This window comes from Nomascus leucogenys, chromosome 9 (genome assembly GCF_006542625.1).
Source record: "Nomascus leucogenys isolate Asia chromosome 9, Asia_NLE_v1, whole genome shotgun sequence".
Taxonomy (NCBI): domain Eukaryota; kingdom Metazoa; phylum Chordata; class Mammalia; order Primates; family Hylobatidae; genus Nomascus; species Nomascus leucogenys.
Window position 1 is genome coordinate 58,966,317 of NC_044389.1, and position 15,842 is coordinate 58,982,158.

General features: G+C 41.6%; 2 protein-coding genes and 1 long non-coding RNA gene across 6 annotated transcripts in view; 1 reads left to right on the forward strand and 2 right to left on the reverse strand.

The window, feature by feature from the left end:
- Positions 1-1,659, reverse strand: part of NUP54 (nucleoporin 54) — a 35,590-nt gene extending 33,931 nt beyond the window's left edge. For 2 of the 3 annotated variants that reach the window (XM_030819013.1, XM_012499454.2), the window contains exons 1-2: positions 1,452-1,549; positions 623-784 (exon numbers count right to left, since the gene is read on the reverse strand). In XM_030819013.1, coding sequence (XP_030674873.1) covers positions 623-784; positions 1,452-1,518 — 229 coding nt within the window. In that variant the 5' untranslated portion in view covers positions 1,519-1,549. Of the gene's footprint in view, positions 1-622; positions 785-1,451 lie in introns of all 3 variants that reach the window. The other variant, XM_003265774.3, reaches the window with a different exon arrangement.
- A 49-nt stretch (positions 1,660-1,708) lies between these two features.
- Positions 1,709-2,732, forward strand: LOC115836635. The gene is made up of 3 exons (XR_004031639.1): positions 1,709-1,745; positions 2,364-2,423; positions 2,644-2,732. It is a non-coding gene; the product is annotated as an uncharacterized LOC115836635 (long non-coding RNA).
- Positions 2,733-12,178: 9,446 nt separating this feature from the next.
- Positions 12,179-15,842, reverse strand: part of SCARB2 (scavenger receptor class B member 2) — a 55,337-nt gene continuing 51,673 nt past the window's right edge. For both annotated transcript variants that reach the window (XM_030819016.1, XM_030819015.1), the window contains exon 12: positions 12,179-15,202. In XM_030819016.1, coding sequence (XP_030674876.1) covers positions 15,189-15,202 — 14 coding nt within the window. In that variant the 3' untranslated portion in view covers positions 12,179-15,188. The remainder of the gene's footprint in view (positions 15,203-15,842) is intronic.

Consider the following 15,842-nt stretch of genomic DNA (forward strand, 5'->3'; position numbering starts at 1 on the left):
TGACATAAAATTAAACTGCTCTCTTTGAGCATTTCCCAAAATTCCAGCAAAGAATTGGGGATTCTTTCTATAATTACAAATCTTACAGAAATTACACATCTTATAGTATCCTAATCTGCTGAGTTGACCAAAGAAATACATTATTATCATTATAACACAAGTTAAAAAACAAAACAGGTTACTGCTGTTCGTATAAGACTTGTTTCTCTTTGGAAACAACAGGACAATAAAATGAAATCTCAATGAAAGATGCAGAAAAAATGAAAAATGACTGCAGGAGTCCAAGAATCCCAGTATGGGCTTGACTGGTGGTGAGTTTATACTTTGGAAGTCTTACCTAATAATTTTAAAGATATATTCTATTCAAAATTATAATCCAAATGCTTATCATTTGGAAGGTAGGTGCACATTTAATAAAGGAACATTGTAACTTGAAAAACTTTCCTAAACCACATCTTTTAAGGCAGTAAAAACTTGATACAGATGTTTTTGATTCGAGATAAGGAAATAAATTTCCTTTCCTTATTAGACAAGTAACAGTTCTTTCTCAAACTCCAGGAACCACAATATTCTTGGACTCCAGCTCCCAACACTGGTTACACATACAACCCGCAGTATCTACCTGCACTTGCCAGACTGTTACCAAAATTGAACGGAGTCGCCGAGGTAGTAGAAACACCGAAATTCCCAATATTAAAGTTCACTGCAGGATTAGCAGTTAATCCGAAACCCCCAAAATTAAACCCACTGGCGGTGGAGTTGGCAGTCTCAAGCCCACCAAATCCTGATAGGCGTGTAGGCAAAGAAACAAAATTTTAAAAGGGGGGAGAGGGAAAAAGAAAAGAAAGCAAGATAAGGATTAGAAGAATCAGCAGGAGGTTTCACAGAAGTGAACAAACCTGGTTTTGCTCCAAACAGTTTAAGAAAGCAGAGTGGGGGTGGGGTGGGGCAGATGGAAGAAGCACGACGGATAAGCCCCATAGCGAGGACCACAAGGGGCCGGGGCTGGAACTAAGGGAGTCAACGGGCAGTGCTGGTGGATCCCCAGCCCTATCCTCGCCGAGTCCGGCAGCGGGAACCACGCAAGCTTTCCCGCCCATCCGGGAGGCTGAGGTGCAAAGGGGAGGGAGGCTATCGGGCAAGGAGAGAGAGAAGCAGCCTCCAATTTCTCTGAGTAGGACTCCCCGGCGGCGGGAAGCGAACCGCTCAAGCCAGGGCCCTGTGGAAACTCACGCGCCGCGCGCCAGCTTCTAGTGGGACCTCGAGTACCCCCGTGGCCTCCTCGGGTGCCGCCTCGACCCACTCTGCCGCCGCCCGCCCTTTTCCAATGCCTCTCAAGTCTCCGCGTCGGCGGGAGATTCCAGGATCCCCAGGTCGGAGAGTCTCGGACAGAGGGGGCGGACCAGACCCTTCCCCTTCTTCCCGGGTGAAGGTCTAGGGGGATCACTCACCCGCGGGGGCCGCGGTGGCTGCAGCGGTACCAGAGGTGCCCGAGGGAGCCCCAAAATTGAAGGCCATGTCGCGAGAGCAGGAGACCAAGGAGGTTACTCCCACGACGCGCAGCGCGGTCCTCTTCTCAGTCCGGCCGGGAAACCGCCAGTCAGATCACCGAGTTCCGCCTCCTTTCTGACCTAGCCTAAGAGGCCGGAAGGCCCCGAGGGCGTAGGAGGTGGGTGGTTGTGAGGGAACGCCCCAGCCGGCTCACTTCCGGTGGGCTTCACAAGCTGTGGGGCGTCACTGTTAAGGTAAAATGCTGGGGCGCTCGCGAGGGTGTGCCTCCTGAGAGTCCTTTAAAAACTGCCGTAGGGAGGTTCTTTAGGGAAAGGTGTGCAGAGGCTGAAGTTGTTAGTTACTGTAGGGATACGCGGTAGACAGCTAGAATTTGCATGTGGTAGGGTTGAAGTTGCTGCCTCATCAAAGAGCGGGCCTGGGAGGTCGGGCAGCAGGGCTGGGGTTGAGAACCCCCCCCCCCCACCACCACCCACGAGGAGGTGGTATTTGAACCCAGTGCTGAAGGATGAGTAGACGGAGCAGAAGCAGTAAAGAGGATGCACGTTGGAAGAAATGAAAGATAATGGAATTGTAGCAAACACGTTGCGTCTACTATGTGCCAGGCACTCTTCTAGACATTTTACATAATTTAATCCTCAGCTATCTTGTGAGGTGCGTTGCTGCTATTTCCAGTTTATAAAAGAGGAAACGGGTACCAAAGGGTCAGGCTGTGTCGAGTAAATACTCCTAACCACAGCTCTAAGGGGAGCACTGAAAAAGAGGGGAAGAGTGGCCCCCCTCCATTGTACTTGTAATATCATTTAATCCTCAGAATAACTAAATAGAGAAGATTCTGTAACTGTATTTTGCAGGTGAGGTGAGAGAATTGAGGTTTGGAGTTGTTAAGCAGCTTGCCCAAAGTCACCTTGCAGGTAGGTTCTGGAGTCTAGTTTTGGACTCATGTTTCTCCACTTCAGAGTCTAGTTTTGGACTCATGTTTCTCCACTTCAGAGCCCCAATTTGTAAAAATTACAATTATATTATGTTGCCTTGTAAATTATGGTAAGGATTTCAGACTGTTTCTCGAGGGTAATGGGAAACCTTTAAGGGGTTTTAGGCAGAGGACTAGTATGACTAGAATTTTATTTTTAGAAGATCCCTCTGGCTGCCATAAGGAGAATGGATTGGAAGGAGCCAGTATGCCTGAGGAAGATAGAGCTTTTAGGAGTCTCTTGTAGTTGTACAGGTAAGAGATGATAATGACTTGGATTATATCTGGCAGTGGAATTAGGAGAATAAATCTGAGAGATACTTAAGAAATAGCATATATGAGACTTGTAGTATTTGGACGTGGGAAGTAAGGATTCAAGAACAACTTCCTACTTTCTGGCTTGGGCAAGTTGGTGAATGGTGGACCAGTGTCTGACTCCTACAAACTGAGTATGCTCTCATACCCACTGCCCTGCCTTCTTTCACTGTTTGTCACAGATAATTTATCAATCTAATTTTTCCTTACAATAATATATATTCCATAAGTGCAAGAACCATGTCCCTCTTGTTCCATGCCCATCACAAGTGCCTGGCATATAACAGGGGGAAATAAATAATGAATGAATGACAGATAGATGGAAACCAGATCTTGAAAGCCCTTCCTTAGCATGTTAAGGAGCTTTGATTTACCAGCAGCTTGTCCAGCTTGCGGCCCATGTGGCTCATGGCTCAGGATGGCTTTGAATGCAGCCCAACACAAATTTGTAACTTTATTGAAACATTGTGAGGTTTTTTGCGATTTTTTTAAAGCTCACCAGCTATTGTTAGTGTTAGTGTATTTTATGTGTGGCCCAAGACAATTCTTCTTCCAGTGTGGCCCAGGGAAGCCAAAAGATTGGACACCCCTGATTTAGCACATAGCCTAATGGTTAAGTACTTAGCTTACCTTAAAAAAACAAACAACCATTCTTCTTCCAGTGTGGCCCAGGGAAGCCAAAAGATTGGACACCCCTGATTTAGCACATAGTCTAATGGCTAAGTACTTAGCTTACCTTAAAAAAGCAAACAACCCCCCAATCTAGCAGAAAGAAAAACCAAAGATTAATTTATGGAATCTGCCAGAAGCTCAGGAATTGGAGCTATCACTATCTTCATAAGTTGGGGTAAAGGGAAGATAAAATGAGAGGAACTGGTTGAAAGTCTATTTAAGAAGCAGTTAGAGCTCCCAAAATCCTCTTCTGACCTAGTGCAGCCAATTGAATGCTTCTTCCTCACTCTAGAAAAATAATGGAGGATTCTTCTCTACAGTGATTAAAATAGTATTATTTGCCAGGCACAGTGGCACCAGCCTATAGTCCCATCTACTCGGAAAGCTGATGTGGGAGGATTGCTTGAGCCCAGGAGTTCAGCCAGCCTGGGCAACACAGTAGGGACTCCCCCCGACCCCTGCCAATGTCAAAAAAATAAAATAGTAGTGTCTCTGGACTTGGGGGCACCAGACATTATTGAAAGTGGGTAGTGCCCTACTGAATGGTGGAAGACTGAGTGGAAATGCATGCCTATACACCTTCCCCTACTGCTCCCAGAACATTGGCAGCCAGGCCTTTACCCTCCAGGAAGATATAGGAGAATTTTCTATGGGTGAAATGACCAGTATCAAAGAAAAGACAATCATCTGACATCAGAAATCTCCAAATAAATGATTTAGCCACATCACATTATAGCAGTGGTTCTCAACTGGTGCCAATTTTGACTTCTACTCCTCCCATCCCCTGGCACATCTGCCAGTGTCTACAGACAGTTTTGGTTGTTGCAATTGGGAAGATCTTACAGGCATCTATTGGGTAGAAGTTGAAGATGCTGCAAAATACTCTAGGACAGACTCCCTTCCTACCCAAATAAAAAATTACCTGGCCCCAAATACCACTACTACAGAGTTTGAGAAATCCTGCTTTATAATAAAGCTCACACTTTGCAAGCCTCACTAAGGCACTCAGAACTTCCATTCAGCTTTTAAGTCCCACTGTTATATATGAGTAGACCAGCAAGGATTACCAAGCTGAGGAGAGCCTTTAACACAATGTATAGCAATCAAAACAAATAGAGCAGCAAAAGCAGCTTGGAGGAAACTAACTGCAAGGAGAATAAAACTTTTAAAAAGTGAACATGTCCACAGAGAGATAGCAAGAGATTGTAACCATGAAATAATATCAGGATGTGATTATTTTCAAAGGAAGGTATTCTTAGCAGAACAAAAGAGAGCTATTGGAATTTTAAAGCTATTACCAGAAATGAAAAACCCAGTAGAAGTGTTGGAAGATAAAGGTGAAGAAATCTCTCAGAAAGAAAAACAAAAAGACCAAATATGGAAAATTGAAGAGAAAATAAAACTAGAGGACTAGTTCAAAAAGTCCTCTATCACACACACTGTTATATCATGCACACTAATACAATAATTTCAGAAAGAGTATAGAGAAAAATCTGTCCTTTAAAGTCCTTCAAGATTTGGTCTCTTCCTACTATTTGTTCATTCAGAGTTTATTAAGTCCTACTATGTACTTGGTACTATTCTAAGTGCTAAACAAAAAAGGTATGGTTTGTGCCTTTGAGAACTTACAGTTGAGTGAGGGAAAACCAGATATTGAGTTGATAGTACACATGTGGGCCAAGTGCAGTGGCTCATACTTGTAATCCCAGCACTTTGGGGGGCCAAGGCGGCAGAGTCACTGAGCTGGGGAGATTGAGACCAGCCTGGGTAATATAGGGAGACCCCATCTCTACAAAAAAAATAGACCAAATTAGCCAGGTGTGGCACACGCCAGTAGCCCCAGACGTTGACGCTGCAGTGAGCAGAGATCACGCCACTGCACTCCAGCCTGCATGAGAGGGTGAAACGTTGTCTCAAAAGTAAAGAAAAAAAAAATAGTATACTTGTGACTGTTCAAGAAGGCAGCACAGGTGAGGAAATTATTAAATAATTCAGGAGAATTTATCATAATTGAAAGACACTGCTGGGTTGAAATGGTTCACCAAATGCTCATTACAATTAATGAAAATAGACTCACACTAAGGCACATTCCAAAATAAGAGAACCATGATGGCAAAGAAGTTTCCAGAGAGTAAAAGAGGTCACACACACAAAAACAAGAATCAAAATGGCATCAGACTTCTCAATGGTAACACTAGCTAGAAGGCAGTTGAGAAATGCCTTTGAATTTCTGAATACAAATTATTTCCAGCTACAATTCTATTCCCAGCCAAGTTATAGATCAACTGTGAAGGGAGAATAATAGCATTTTTAGACAAAAAAAACTTTTAAAAAACAAAATACCTCCTATTTCTTAGGCAGTTAGTTACTAGAGGATGTTTGCCACCAAGATGGTGCCAGTGCTGAAAGAGGAAGACATCAGGAGCTCCAACACAGATGGCAGGAATCCTCAGGATGACTTGGAGAGCAACCAGTCTAGACTGTAGCAAGTCAGATTCTGGGGAAGGCTACTTCATAAGGATGAGCAATTTGAGAGAGATTTAGACAATCAGCAACAAGGTTGGGGTTGAATTGGTAATAAATACATGAAAAATAAGCCAGTGGGACAATTAATATTAGATGAGAAAGGAATAGTGTTGAAATGTTACTTCATGGCTCAATTGTGCAGTTTCCACATAATCCCAATAATGTGAATTGAATATTGAGCTAGACAAAATTATGGCATAACTATACTGGAAAGATGGGGGAATGAAAAGAGTATTTGTATGCATAGAAAAGAGCTAAGCCCTCATCCTCCATGGTAGGGAGTCAGTGGGTAACACTGAAACAAAATTCACCAAGCAGCATATCATCTATCTAGAGACAAGGGGGTAAATTTAAAAAAAAAAGGCTAAAAGAGGTGCCTGCAAGCACTCTGAGAGTAGTATCTACTTTTCTTATCTTTTTAAAAAATAACAATTGTAGAATTGTTTGATTCTTAGTATGTGCTTATATGTATAACTTTAATAAAAATGAAAACAAACAATAACAAAAAGCCTTTGTACTTACCAAAATTACTAATGTCATTTGACCCAGCAATGCTACTTCTAGGAATTTATCTTATAAATGATTTGGCAAAATAATGGAATACAAGGTAATTCATTACAACACTGTCTATGATAATGATTGGAAACAAACCAGGGTTCGGTTAAATAAATTGTTGCTTTTATACAAAGGAATGCTGTTCTGCTATGAACTGGGAACAAAAAAGCCCTTTATGTACTGAAAAGAAAGACCTCAAAGATAAATTACATGTGGAATGTTCATCCTTGGAGTTGAAAAAAAAATTACATGAAAAATGCACAATTTAGTACACCGTATGTATGCTACAATTTGGGTTTAAAAAAAAAAGAGGGCTAGAATATATAAATACACATAATTTGTACAAAATATTCCTGGAAAAATACATTTGAAAAACCAAATAATATTGGTTGCATCTGGGAAGATGTATTGGGTGGCTAGGAAATGGGTGGAGGAAGACTTTTACCCTAAACCCATTTTATGCATTCTGAAAATGTAGAAGGGTTACTTATTTAAAAAACTAAGTAGGCTGGGCATGGTGGCTCATGCCTGTAATCCCAGCACTTTGGGAGGCCAAGGCGGGTGGATCACAAGGTCAGGAGATCGAGACCATCCTGGCTAACATGGTGAAACCCCGTCTCTACTAAAAACACACACAAAAAAATTAGCTGGGTGTGGTGGCGCGCCCCTGTAGTCCCAGCTACTCGGGAGGCTGAGGGAAGAGAATGGCATGAACCTGGGAGGCAGAGCGTGCCGTGAGCCGAGATCGTGCCACTGTACTCCAGCCTGGGCAACAGAGCGAGACTCTGTCTCAAAAAAAAAAACAACTAAGTAATGCTGGCTAATATGGTGAAACCCCGTCTCTACTAAAAATAAAAAAAATTAGCCGGGTGTGGTGGCACGCGCCTGTAGTCCCAGCTACTTGGGAGGCTGAGGCAGGAGAATCGCTTGAACTCGGGAGGTGGAGGTTGCAGTGAGCTGAGATTGCGCCACTATAGCCTGGTGACAGACTCTGTCTCAAAAAACAAAACACACATACAAAAAAACCTAAGTAATGCTAATTGTTGCGGGAAGTCAGGGACCCCAAACGGAGGGACCGGCTGAAGCCATGGCAGAAGAACGTGGATTGTGAAGATTTTATGGACATTTTATTAGTTCCCCAAATTAATACTTTTATAATTTCTTATGCCTGTCTTCACTGCAGTCTCTAAACATAAATTGTAAAGATTTCATGGACACTTATCACTTCCCCAATCAATACCCTTGTGATTTCCTATGCCTGTCTACTTTAATCTCTTAATCCTGTCAGCTGAGGAGGATGTATATTGCCGCAGGACCCTGTAATAATTGCGTTAACTGCACAAATTGTACACCATGTGTGTTTGAGCAATGTGAAATGTGGGAACCTTGAAAAAAGAACAGGATAACAGCAGTTGTTCAGGGAATAAGAGAGATAACCTTAAACTCTGACTACCGGTGAGCCGGGCGGAACAGCCACATTTCTCTTCTTTCAAAAGCAAATGGGAGAAATATTGCTGAATTCTTTTTCTCAGCATGGAACATCCCGGAGAAAGAGAATGTGCGCCTGCGGGTAGGTCTCTGAACTGGCCCCCCTGGGCGTAGCCATCTCTTATGGTCGAGGCTGCAGAGATGAAATAAACTCCAGTCTCCCAGAACGCTCCCAGGCTTATTAGGAAGAGGAAATTCCCACCTAATAAATTTTGGTCAGATCGGTTGATCTCAAAACCCTGTCTCCTGGTAAGATGTTATCAATGACAGTGGTGCCTGAAACTTCATTAGCAATTTTAATTTTGCCTAGGTCCTGTGGTCCTGTGATCTCACCCTGCCTCCACTTGCCTTGTGATATTCTATTACCCTGTTAAGTACTTGATGTCTGTCACCCACACCTATTCGCACACTCCCTCCCCTTTTGAAAATCTCTAATAAAAACTTGCTGGTTTTGTGGCTTATGAGGCATCACAGATCCTACCAAAGTGTGATGTCTCCCCAGACGCCCAGCTTTAAAATTTCTCTTTTGTACTCTGTCCCTTTATTTCTCAAGCTGGCCAATGCTTCGGAAAAATAGAAAAGAACCTATGTCATTATCAGGGCAGGTTCCCCAATATCTGGCGCCCACGTGGTCTTTTGCAGGATTCCTAGTGATAGTGCAGATATGCAGGTGAGGACAGCAGGAATGAAGACTGATGGGTGATTGCTTGATTGTATGTGGAGGGGAGGGAAAGGAGGAGTCTAGCATGAGTCCCTGATTTCTGGCTATACAGTGAGATATGATTGTGATGCCATTTTCTAGTAATCGGAATTTGGGAAGAAAAGAAAAATGAGTTCCTTTACTTACTGCATTTGAGGCAATCTGGCTAAGGATATCCAGCAGGTGTCTGGATATGTGAGGCTGAAGCTGAACAGTAAATCCCATTTACTTCCCAGACTTCAATTACAACCCAAACACAACTCAACCTGTGTTGTGAAAAGAAAGACCTCAAAGATAAATTACATGTGGAATGTTCATCCTTGGAGCTGAAAAAAAAAATTACATGAAAAATGCACAATTCAGAACACAACCCAACCTGTGTTCGGGTTGTAATTGAAGTCTGGGAGGTAAATGGGATTGTCAGGGAGAGAGTATCAAGTGAGAAGAGGTTGTAGCTGAGTACTAGTATTAAGAAGAGAGCAGAGAGCCCTCAAGGGAGCCTGAGATACAGGGGCCAAATCCAGCCCACTGCTGATTTTTGTAAAATACTCTTGTTGGAACATAGAGACATCATTTATGTGTTGTCTATAGCTGCTTTCATGCTGTAATAACAGAATTAAATAGTTGTGACAGGGCACCTGGCTTGCAAAGCAAAACAATTTTCCATATGGCCCTTTGGAGAAGTTTTTCAAACCACATCTAGACTACTGCAGCAGCCCCCGTAGCACAATGAGCAAGACTGTCTATGACCTTGGCAGTTCATTCTTGGTAGCCTGCAGAATAAGTTAGCTGTGGCTGGGGTTTCCTCCTTCTAGGGAAAAGGCTGCACCCAAGCTCAGGTTCCCATGGGACTGGTGCCTTCTTCATCACAGGAGTGGAGATTTTTAACATCTCATGGACAGCTGGCATTTCCAGACAACTCATGTAAACCATTGGCACTCCAAATCCAAACCACCTGTTTCTTAGCACCTTGTGTATTCCCCCATTGACGAGACTGCTTCTTCAAGCTTGCCCTATTAAAAGGGAGACTAGTAGGAGGATGTGCTCTTCTGAAACCAAGCAGCATTGGCCTTGGCTTACCTCTCCATGGGATAACATGAGGATGGTACCTTCTTTTTTCCTGGCCCTGTAAATTTGTATTTCCTCCAATGAAGCTCATTCCTTAACCCATGCTATGTAGCTTTGTGGATTCACCCTGAAGGGTGGTGTATGACAGCTGATGACCCAGAAGACCCATCTTGCATGCCAATGGAGACCTAGCACAACAGCTCTTAATTGATCTCCCTGCATCCATGTTAATTCTCTTCAATTGTAGTCTTCATCTTGCAGCTAGAATGGGTCTTTCTAAACAGAATTGCCCGCCTTCCTCCCACAACCCAATTGAAAACACAATAGCTCCCCATTGGTCTTAAGACATACGAAAATACCCAAATCTTTTATATGGTTTAATGAGACTCAACATGATCTGGCCTCTGCCTTTTTCTCCAGCCTTATTTCCCACCATTCATCCCTCTCTGGACTGCAGCCAGTCACTTGTAGTAAACACATTTCCTTCTGCCCTTGAGCATGTCCTGTTCCCTTTGTCTGAAATACCTTGCTTTGCTTAATTAACTCCAGCTCCTAGTCATGTTCCCAAAACATGAAACTCAGTTGAAGTTTTACATTTATCTGTATGATTATTTGGTTACTGTTTTCCACACTAAACCATAAGATTCCATAGATCTTTTAAACCAGTAGCCTAGTTTATATTCAAAGTGCCTAGCATAAAGTGGGTGCTTAATGAAATTAGTTGAACACATTTTTAGGCATAATGTAGAAAGAAGCCAGGATCCAAATACCACCTACTGTATGATTATATAAAATGTCTGGAGAAGGCAAATCTACAAAGACCGAAAGATGATTAGTGGTTGCCAGGGGCTAGGGTTGGCAACACTGAGTGGCTATAAACTGGCATGAGGAATTTTATTGAGGTTATGGAAATGTTCTAAAACTGCACAACTCAGTAAATTTACTAAAAATCATTGTATTGTACATTTAAAATGGGTGACTTTTATGGTATGTAAATTATACCTCAATAAAGGTGTTTAAAAATAAAAGCGACTAAATGAAAAAATATAGTTGTTATTGGAAATGAGATCTTTATCTTGTGCTGAATGTGTATACATGTTTTTGTACTTTGTATTCTGTACCACTCATCCTATACTGTTTTCTTATTGCTAATGGATATATGTTTTAACATACCTTATTGTTTTAAAATTTTTTTTTTCTGGATTTTTCTTACTCCTTGATTTGAAATAACTAGGCTTGGCATGTTACAAAGTTCCAGGTGTCTCTACCTACCTTGAGTAAGAAGAAATAGGTACAAGGAGCTTCCCTGTGACATAAACCAGCTGCAGAGTTAGGATTCCTAGGAAGTATGATCAAGTGTCCTTGATACATGACATTTGTAACACTGAGCCAGATATTTTAAGACCGATCTAGATTTGCGGATTTCAAAAATAAGTTGCAATATTGGGATGGGAAAGGTTTTAAAGGTAATCTGAATTTTGGAACTAATAACTTTAGTACCCTAGATAGTACCATAGATAAATATCCCTAGAAACAAAAGCTTCAGCACTTTGGGAGGCTGAGGCAGGCAGCTCGCTTGAGCCCAGGAGTTCAAGACCAGCCTGGGCAACATGGCAAAACCTTGTCTCAACAAAATATACAAAAATTATCCAGGTGTGGTGGTGCACACCTGTAGTCCCAGCTACTAGGGAGGCTGAGGTAGGATAATCACTTGAGTCCAAGAGGTCGAGACTGCAGTGAGCCGTGATTGCACGACTGCACTCCAGCCTGGGTGACAGAGCAAGACTCTCTCAAAAAAAAAAAAGAAAAAAAAAAAACCCAGTGCCTTTCCAATAGCTCTTGGATCCTACTGAGCCCTTTCGGGTTGACTTATCTGCATTTTGGTTGGGTTTACCTGGAAGCAGACCTAAGATAAGGACGTTAGGACAGGTGGATGATTTGGGAAGCAGCATTGAAGGGCTGGGTGATTAAGACAGGGAATAAAGAAACACTAATAGAAAGTAGTTACCACTGTGGGCAACCCTAATTGAGGACCCATGTGGAATAAGCCTGAGAATTGGTCCTGTGAGGATTGAAACATCTATCAGCTGACTGACTCCTGCCCCATTTAGTTGAGGGTTGCCTTGGGTTATTAACTCCCTGATACTCCTATGGTGCTTCGAGGGCTCTTGAGAAGGACTTAAGACAGAAAAGCAGAGTGTGGGACTGCTTGGAGTGAAACTTGTCAGGCTGATTGTAACTGTCCACTACAGCGAAGCTGAAATCAGACATGGCCCAAGTGTGTGACTCAGGGCTGCATCTGTCAAGGAACATCTTTCCAGTGAAACTCCATAAACAACAGGACATCCAATGACATATGACTTCTAGAGCAATTTTATATAAAGTGGTTTTTTATTAATGAAACATTTCATTGCATTAAGGGTAGAAATAAACATGTCAAGAACCGCATGAAGTGAACCAACTGTATAAGCTACATGAAGAGCATTCTGGTCAGTATTCTTGTTAACAGGCACAAGCAATTTAGTGATAATGCCCAGAGGGCCAAGGATGCGGACCACCTTTTGCAGAACTCATATCTCGAGCAGTTTAAATTAAAAATTAGCCTCCCTTAAGTTAAAAACCCCAATAGGGGTTAGTTGTGTAGTGCTTGTTCCACTTGACCATTAGTGATCTTTCTAGAACATGAGGAAATCAAGTCTGGTTGGAAAAGCCTGGAGCTAAAAGTGGCAAAGCCCATTTCCTGTCCTGTGCTTAACTCCTAATTTTCCCTGAGAGAAGTGAGTTAAGCTCTCTGTCTTGGTTTCTTCCTCTCTAAGTTGAGGATCATGGTACCAGAAGCTTGCATTCTGTGATCACGACAGTGCTTACAATCACAAAGCCTTTGGGGGTCTTTCTAAGATAACCGCTGCAAGAAAATGAGCATGAGAAATAATTTATCTTCAACTTAAAGCCAAATAGGTGCATTCATTCCTCTTAATCTATAATTTTGACTGTAGTTTGTAGGTCTGTCTCAGACTTTTCAGAAGGATAGTATCAAATGTGATTTAAACCAAGTAACTATTAAGAATTATGAAACAGGCCAGGCCCGGTGGCTTATACCTGTAATCCCAGCACTTTGGGAAGCTGAGGTGGGCGGATCGCAAGGTCAGGAGATCGAGACCATCCTGGCCAACATGGTGAAACCCCATCTCCACTAAAAATACAAAATTTAGCTGGGCGTGGTGGCACGCACCCATAGTCCCAGCTACTTGGCAGGCTGAGGCAGGAGAATTGCTTGAACCTGGGAGGCAGAGGTTGCAGTGAGCCGAGATCACGCCACTGTACTCCAGCCTGGTGACAGAGTGAGACTCTGTCTCAAAAAAAAAAAAGAATCATGACACAAGTATGGAAGTAATATGTTTTTGGTCTCCCTGCCAGTGTGCAACTCAGTCTAAATGTGTATATCATTAACTGTTATCATTTACAGTATTTAAAATATCCTCCTCACAGATGATTATATCCTGATAATAGGACTAAACCAATAAGTATGTACTAGCGTTGTCAATTTTATTAGTATGGATAAGTACATGCATAAATAAGACATGTCCAATTATCTAGTTAAATATTGATAAATTCTAAAAATCTAGATATTTAACATTATTGAAGACCAAATATTTTTGTTAGTTTTTTTACATTTTGGTGAGTTGGAGTATCTGAAGGTTCTATCTTGATTCTATAGAAAAGTGGAGAGTTTAATGAATTGCCTCTTCAAGAGGGGAAATATATCACATGTCGTTTTAGTGTAGAAAAAGGAAAAATTGTCAGTAAAACAATTTATTACCTCAATACAGGGATAAGAAGCTATGGAAATGAAATCTATATTTTTTTCTTCATTTGCTTATATTGAAATCCAGTTTTAAACACAAAAAAAATCCTTTTGAATGGTTCAGTAAGAAATTCTATAAGCACTTTGTCAGCTAAATGTATAGGCTTCTCAATTCAAAATGAATGGTGAACTTTGAGAATCAAAGAAAATGCCCTTAAATATGCTTGAATTCTGAACACTGTGACATACCATGGCTCCCAATTCCCTGTCTTGGGTTATGCTGAAACCAAGAAGTCCTTTGAAAAGTGGTGTCTTTGCTTCTGGTCCTAACAGACCTTTCTTTAAAGTACTTTGTGCAATATTTTAAACATCTATCATTCTGTCAGCAAAATGATTGTCACAGGAAGTGTAGGGCACACGTTTATCTATTCAGTGAGTGACAGTGAGCTACAAAACACTGGAAAGAACTGAATGTAAGGAAGGAACTTGTAAAAAGAACTTCAAAATTACCAAGAAGAAGGCTGTCCCAGAAGAAATGTCTCTTTAGTCTAATCAGACCTTCTGAAACTTATGTGTAACTTAGGCTGTAGATAGATGGATTTCCCATATTCATAACTTTACAAATAATCACTTAATATTAGATTAACTAATACAGTAACATATTTGGCAAGGGCGACTCAGGAAGAAAAATCAGTTACTCATTACATTCTCTCAGAAGCATCTTTTCATAGCACGATCATTTTGACTAAAAAAAAACAGTTAACTATCCACAAGCATCATAACTAGCATTTAATTCTACATGAAATATCTGTACTTTATCCTCACCAACATTATTTATGCATTCTCTTCATTCACAAAAATACAAGTTAAAAATCCTTAGGAGCTTGTCACTATTAACTCATGGGTATTGCCCCACCCAACCCCTTTCCCATTTGATTCTACCCAGTATTTTATTGTAGTTGGAAGACTGAGTTTTCCTGGAGGAATTATGAACTGAAGATCAGCATAAAATGTAATATGTAATGTTTTAGAAATCAGATGCATTTGAATGATATATTGGATGAAGCTACCATTTTACCCTGGGTCCCGAACTCTTATTTACTTCTGTTTTGCAAGTGAAATGGAGGAATACAACATAAAATGGTATATACACATTTTGAGCACAAAGTTCGGTGAATGAAGCATACTGAATAAAGTTAGACCAAGTAGCATTAACAAGTGATACAGAGACATTTTACCCACAACAGTGGTCACAAAATTCTGGAGCTACCAGCACCCAACAACAGCAAAATTACTATACAAGGGTTTATTAAATACTTGCTAGACACATAAAAGAACAATTGCAGAGCCCACATGATTTTATAAAGCTTAATGGCCAGCCATGTCAGCCTGCTCTTTAACCTCTGGCCAGAATGTTCCTATCACTTGCCAGCGCTATGTCTTTTCCCTTCTTTCAACAGGCAACAAGCCTGCAAGGAGGTGGAGGGTTTCCCCACGTCAGGGTCCAGGTCAGGACAGCTCACACAGTTTCTTCACCAAGCAAAGGCAATGTTTAGGTTCGAATGAGGGGTGCTCTTTCATCCGCTGTTCCCTGAAACACAGAAGAGAGAAGACAAGTTAGGTGTTCATGTCAGAAACTTCTCCCCAGTGTGAAAAGTTTGGGTGGGGAGTGGGGGCATGGAAGGAGGAGAGACCTATAGGAAGGTGGCTAATCCCACTCACCTCCCCTCTTGGGCTGCTGCTTGTTCTTGAAGATTCGGGCCTAACCTTTCCAGGAGGCCTTCTCTGACCACTCCCACCCTCAATACCAGAGCAGTACCCTTCTCTGTGTTGATCTGGATTATAAAACTTAGACTCTATTCAATTTGCCTCCTTCCTGGTTTGAAACCTACTAAGGAGTAGTGTCTCAGAGATAGTAGTTCTCAATAATTGCTTGCTTGTTGAATATATGAGGAAGGTTAATTGTAGGAGCAGTAATTAACATTTCCATGAGGTTTCATTTGTGCTTAAGACAATTTCAATGACTGCATAAAGTCAGACTAGAAGATTCACACATAGAAATGGCAAAATAGTTTGCCTCACAGCTAATTCAGGCTAAAGTGACTGGCAGGGGATAAGAGAAATAATGGAAGAATATGGAAGTCAGAGAAATTCAGCTAATTTTACTCAGATGGTTTCATGTATTTATTTTCTACTTCACATTTGCCTTGGACACTTAGTTGAGGAAACTG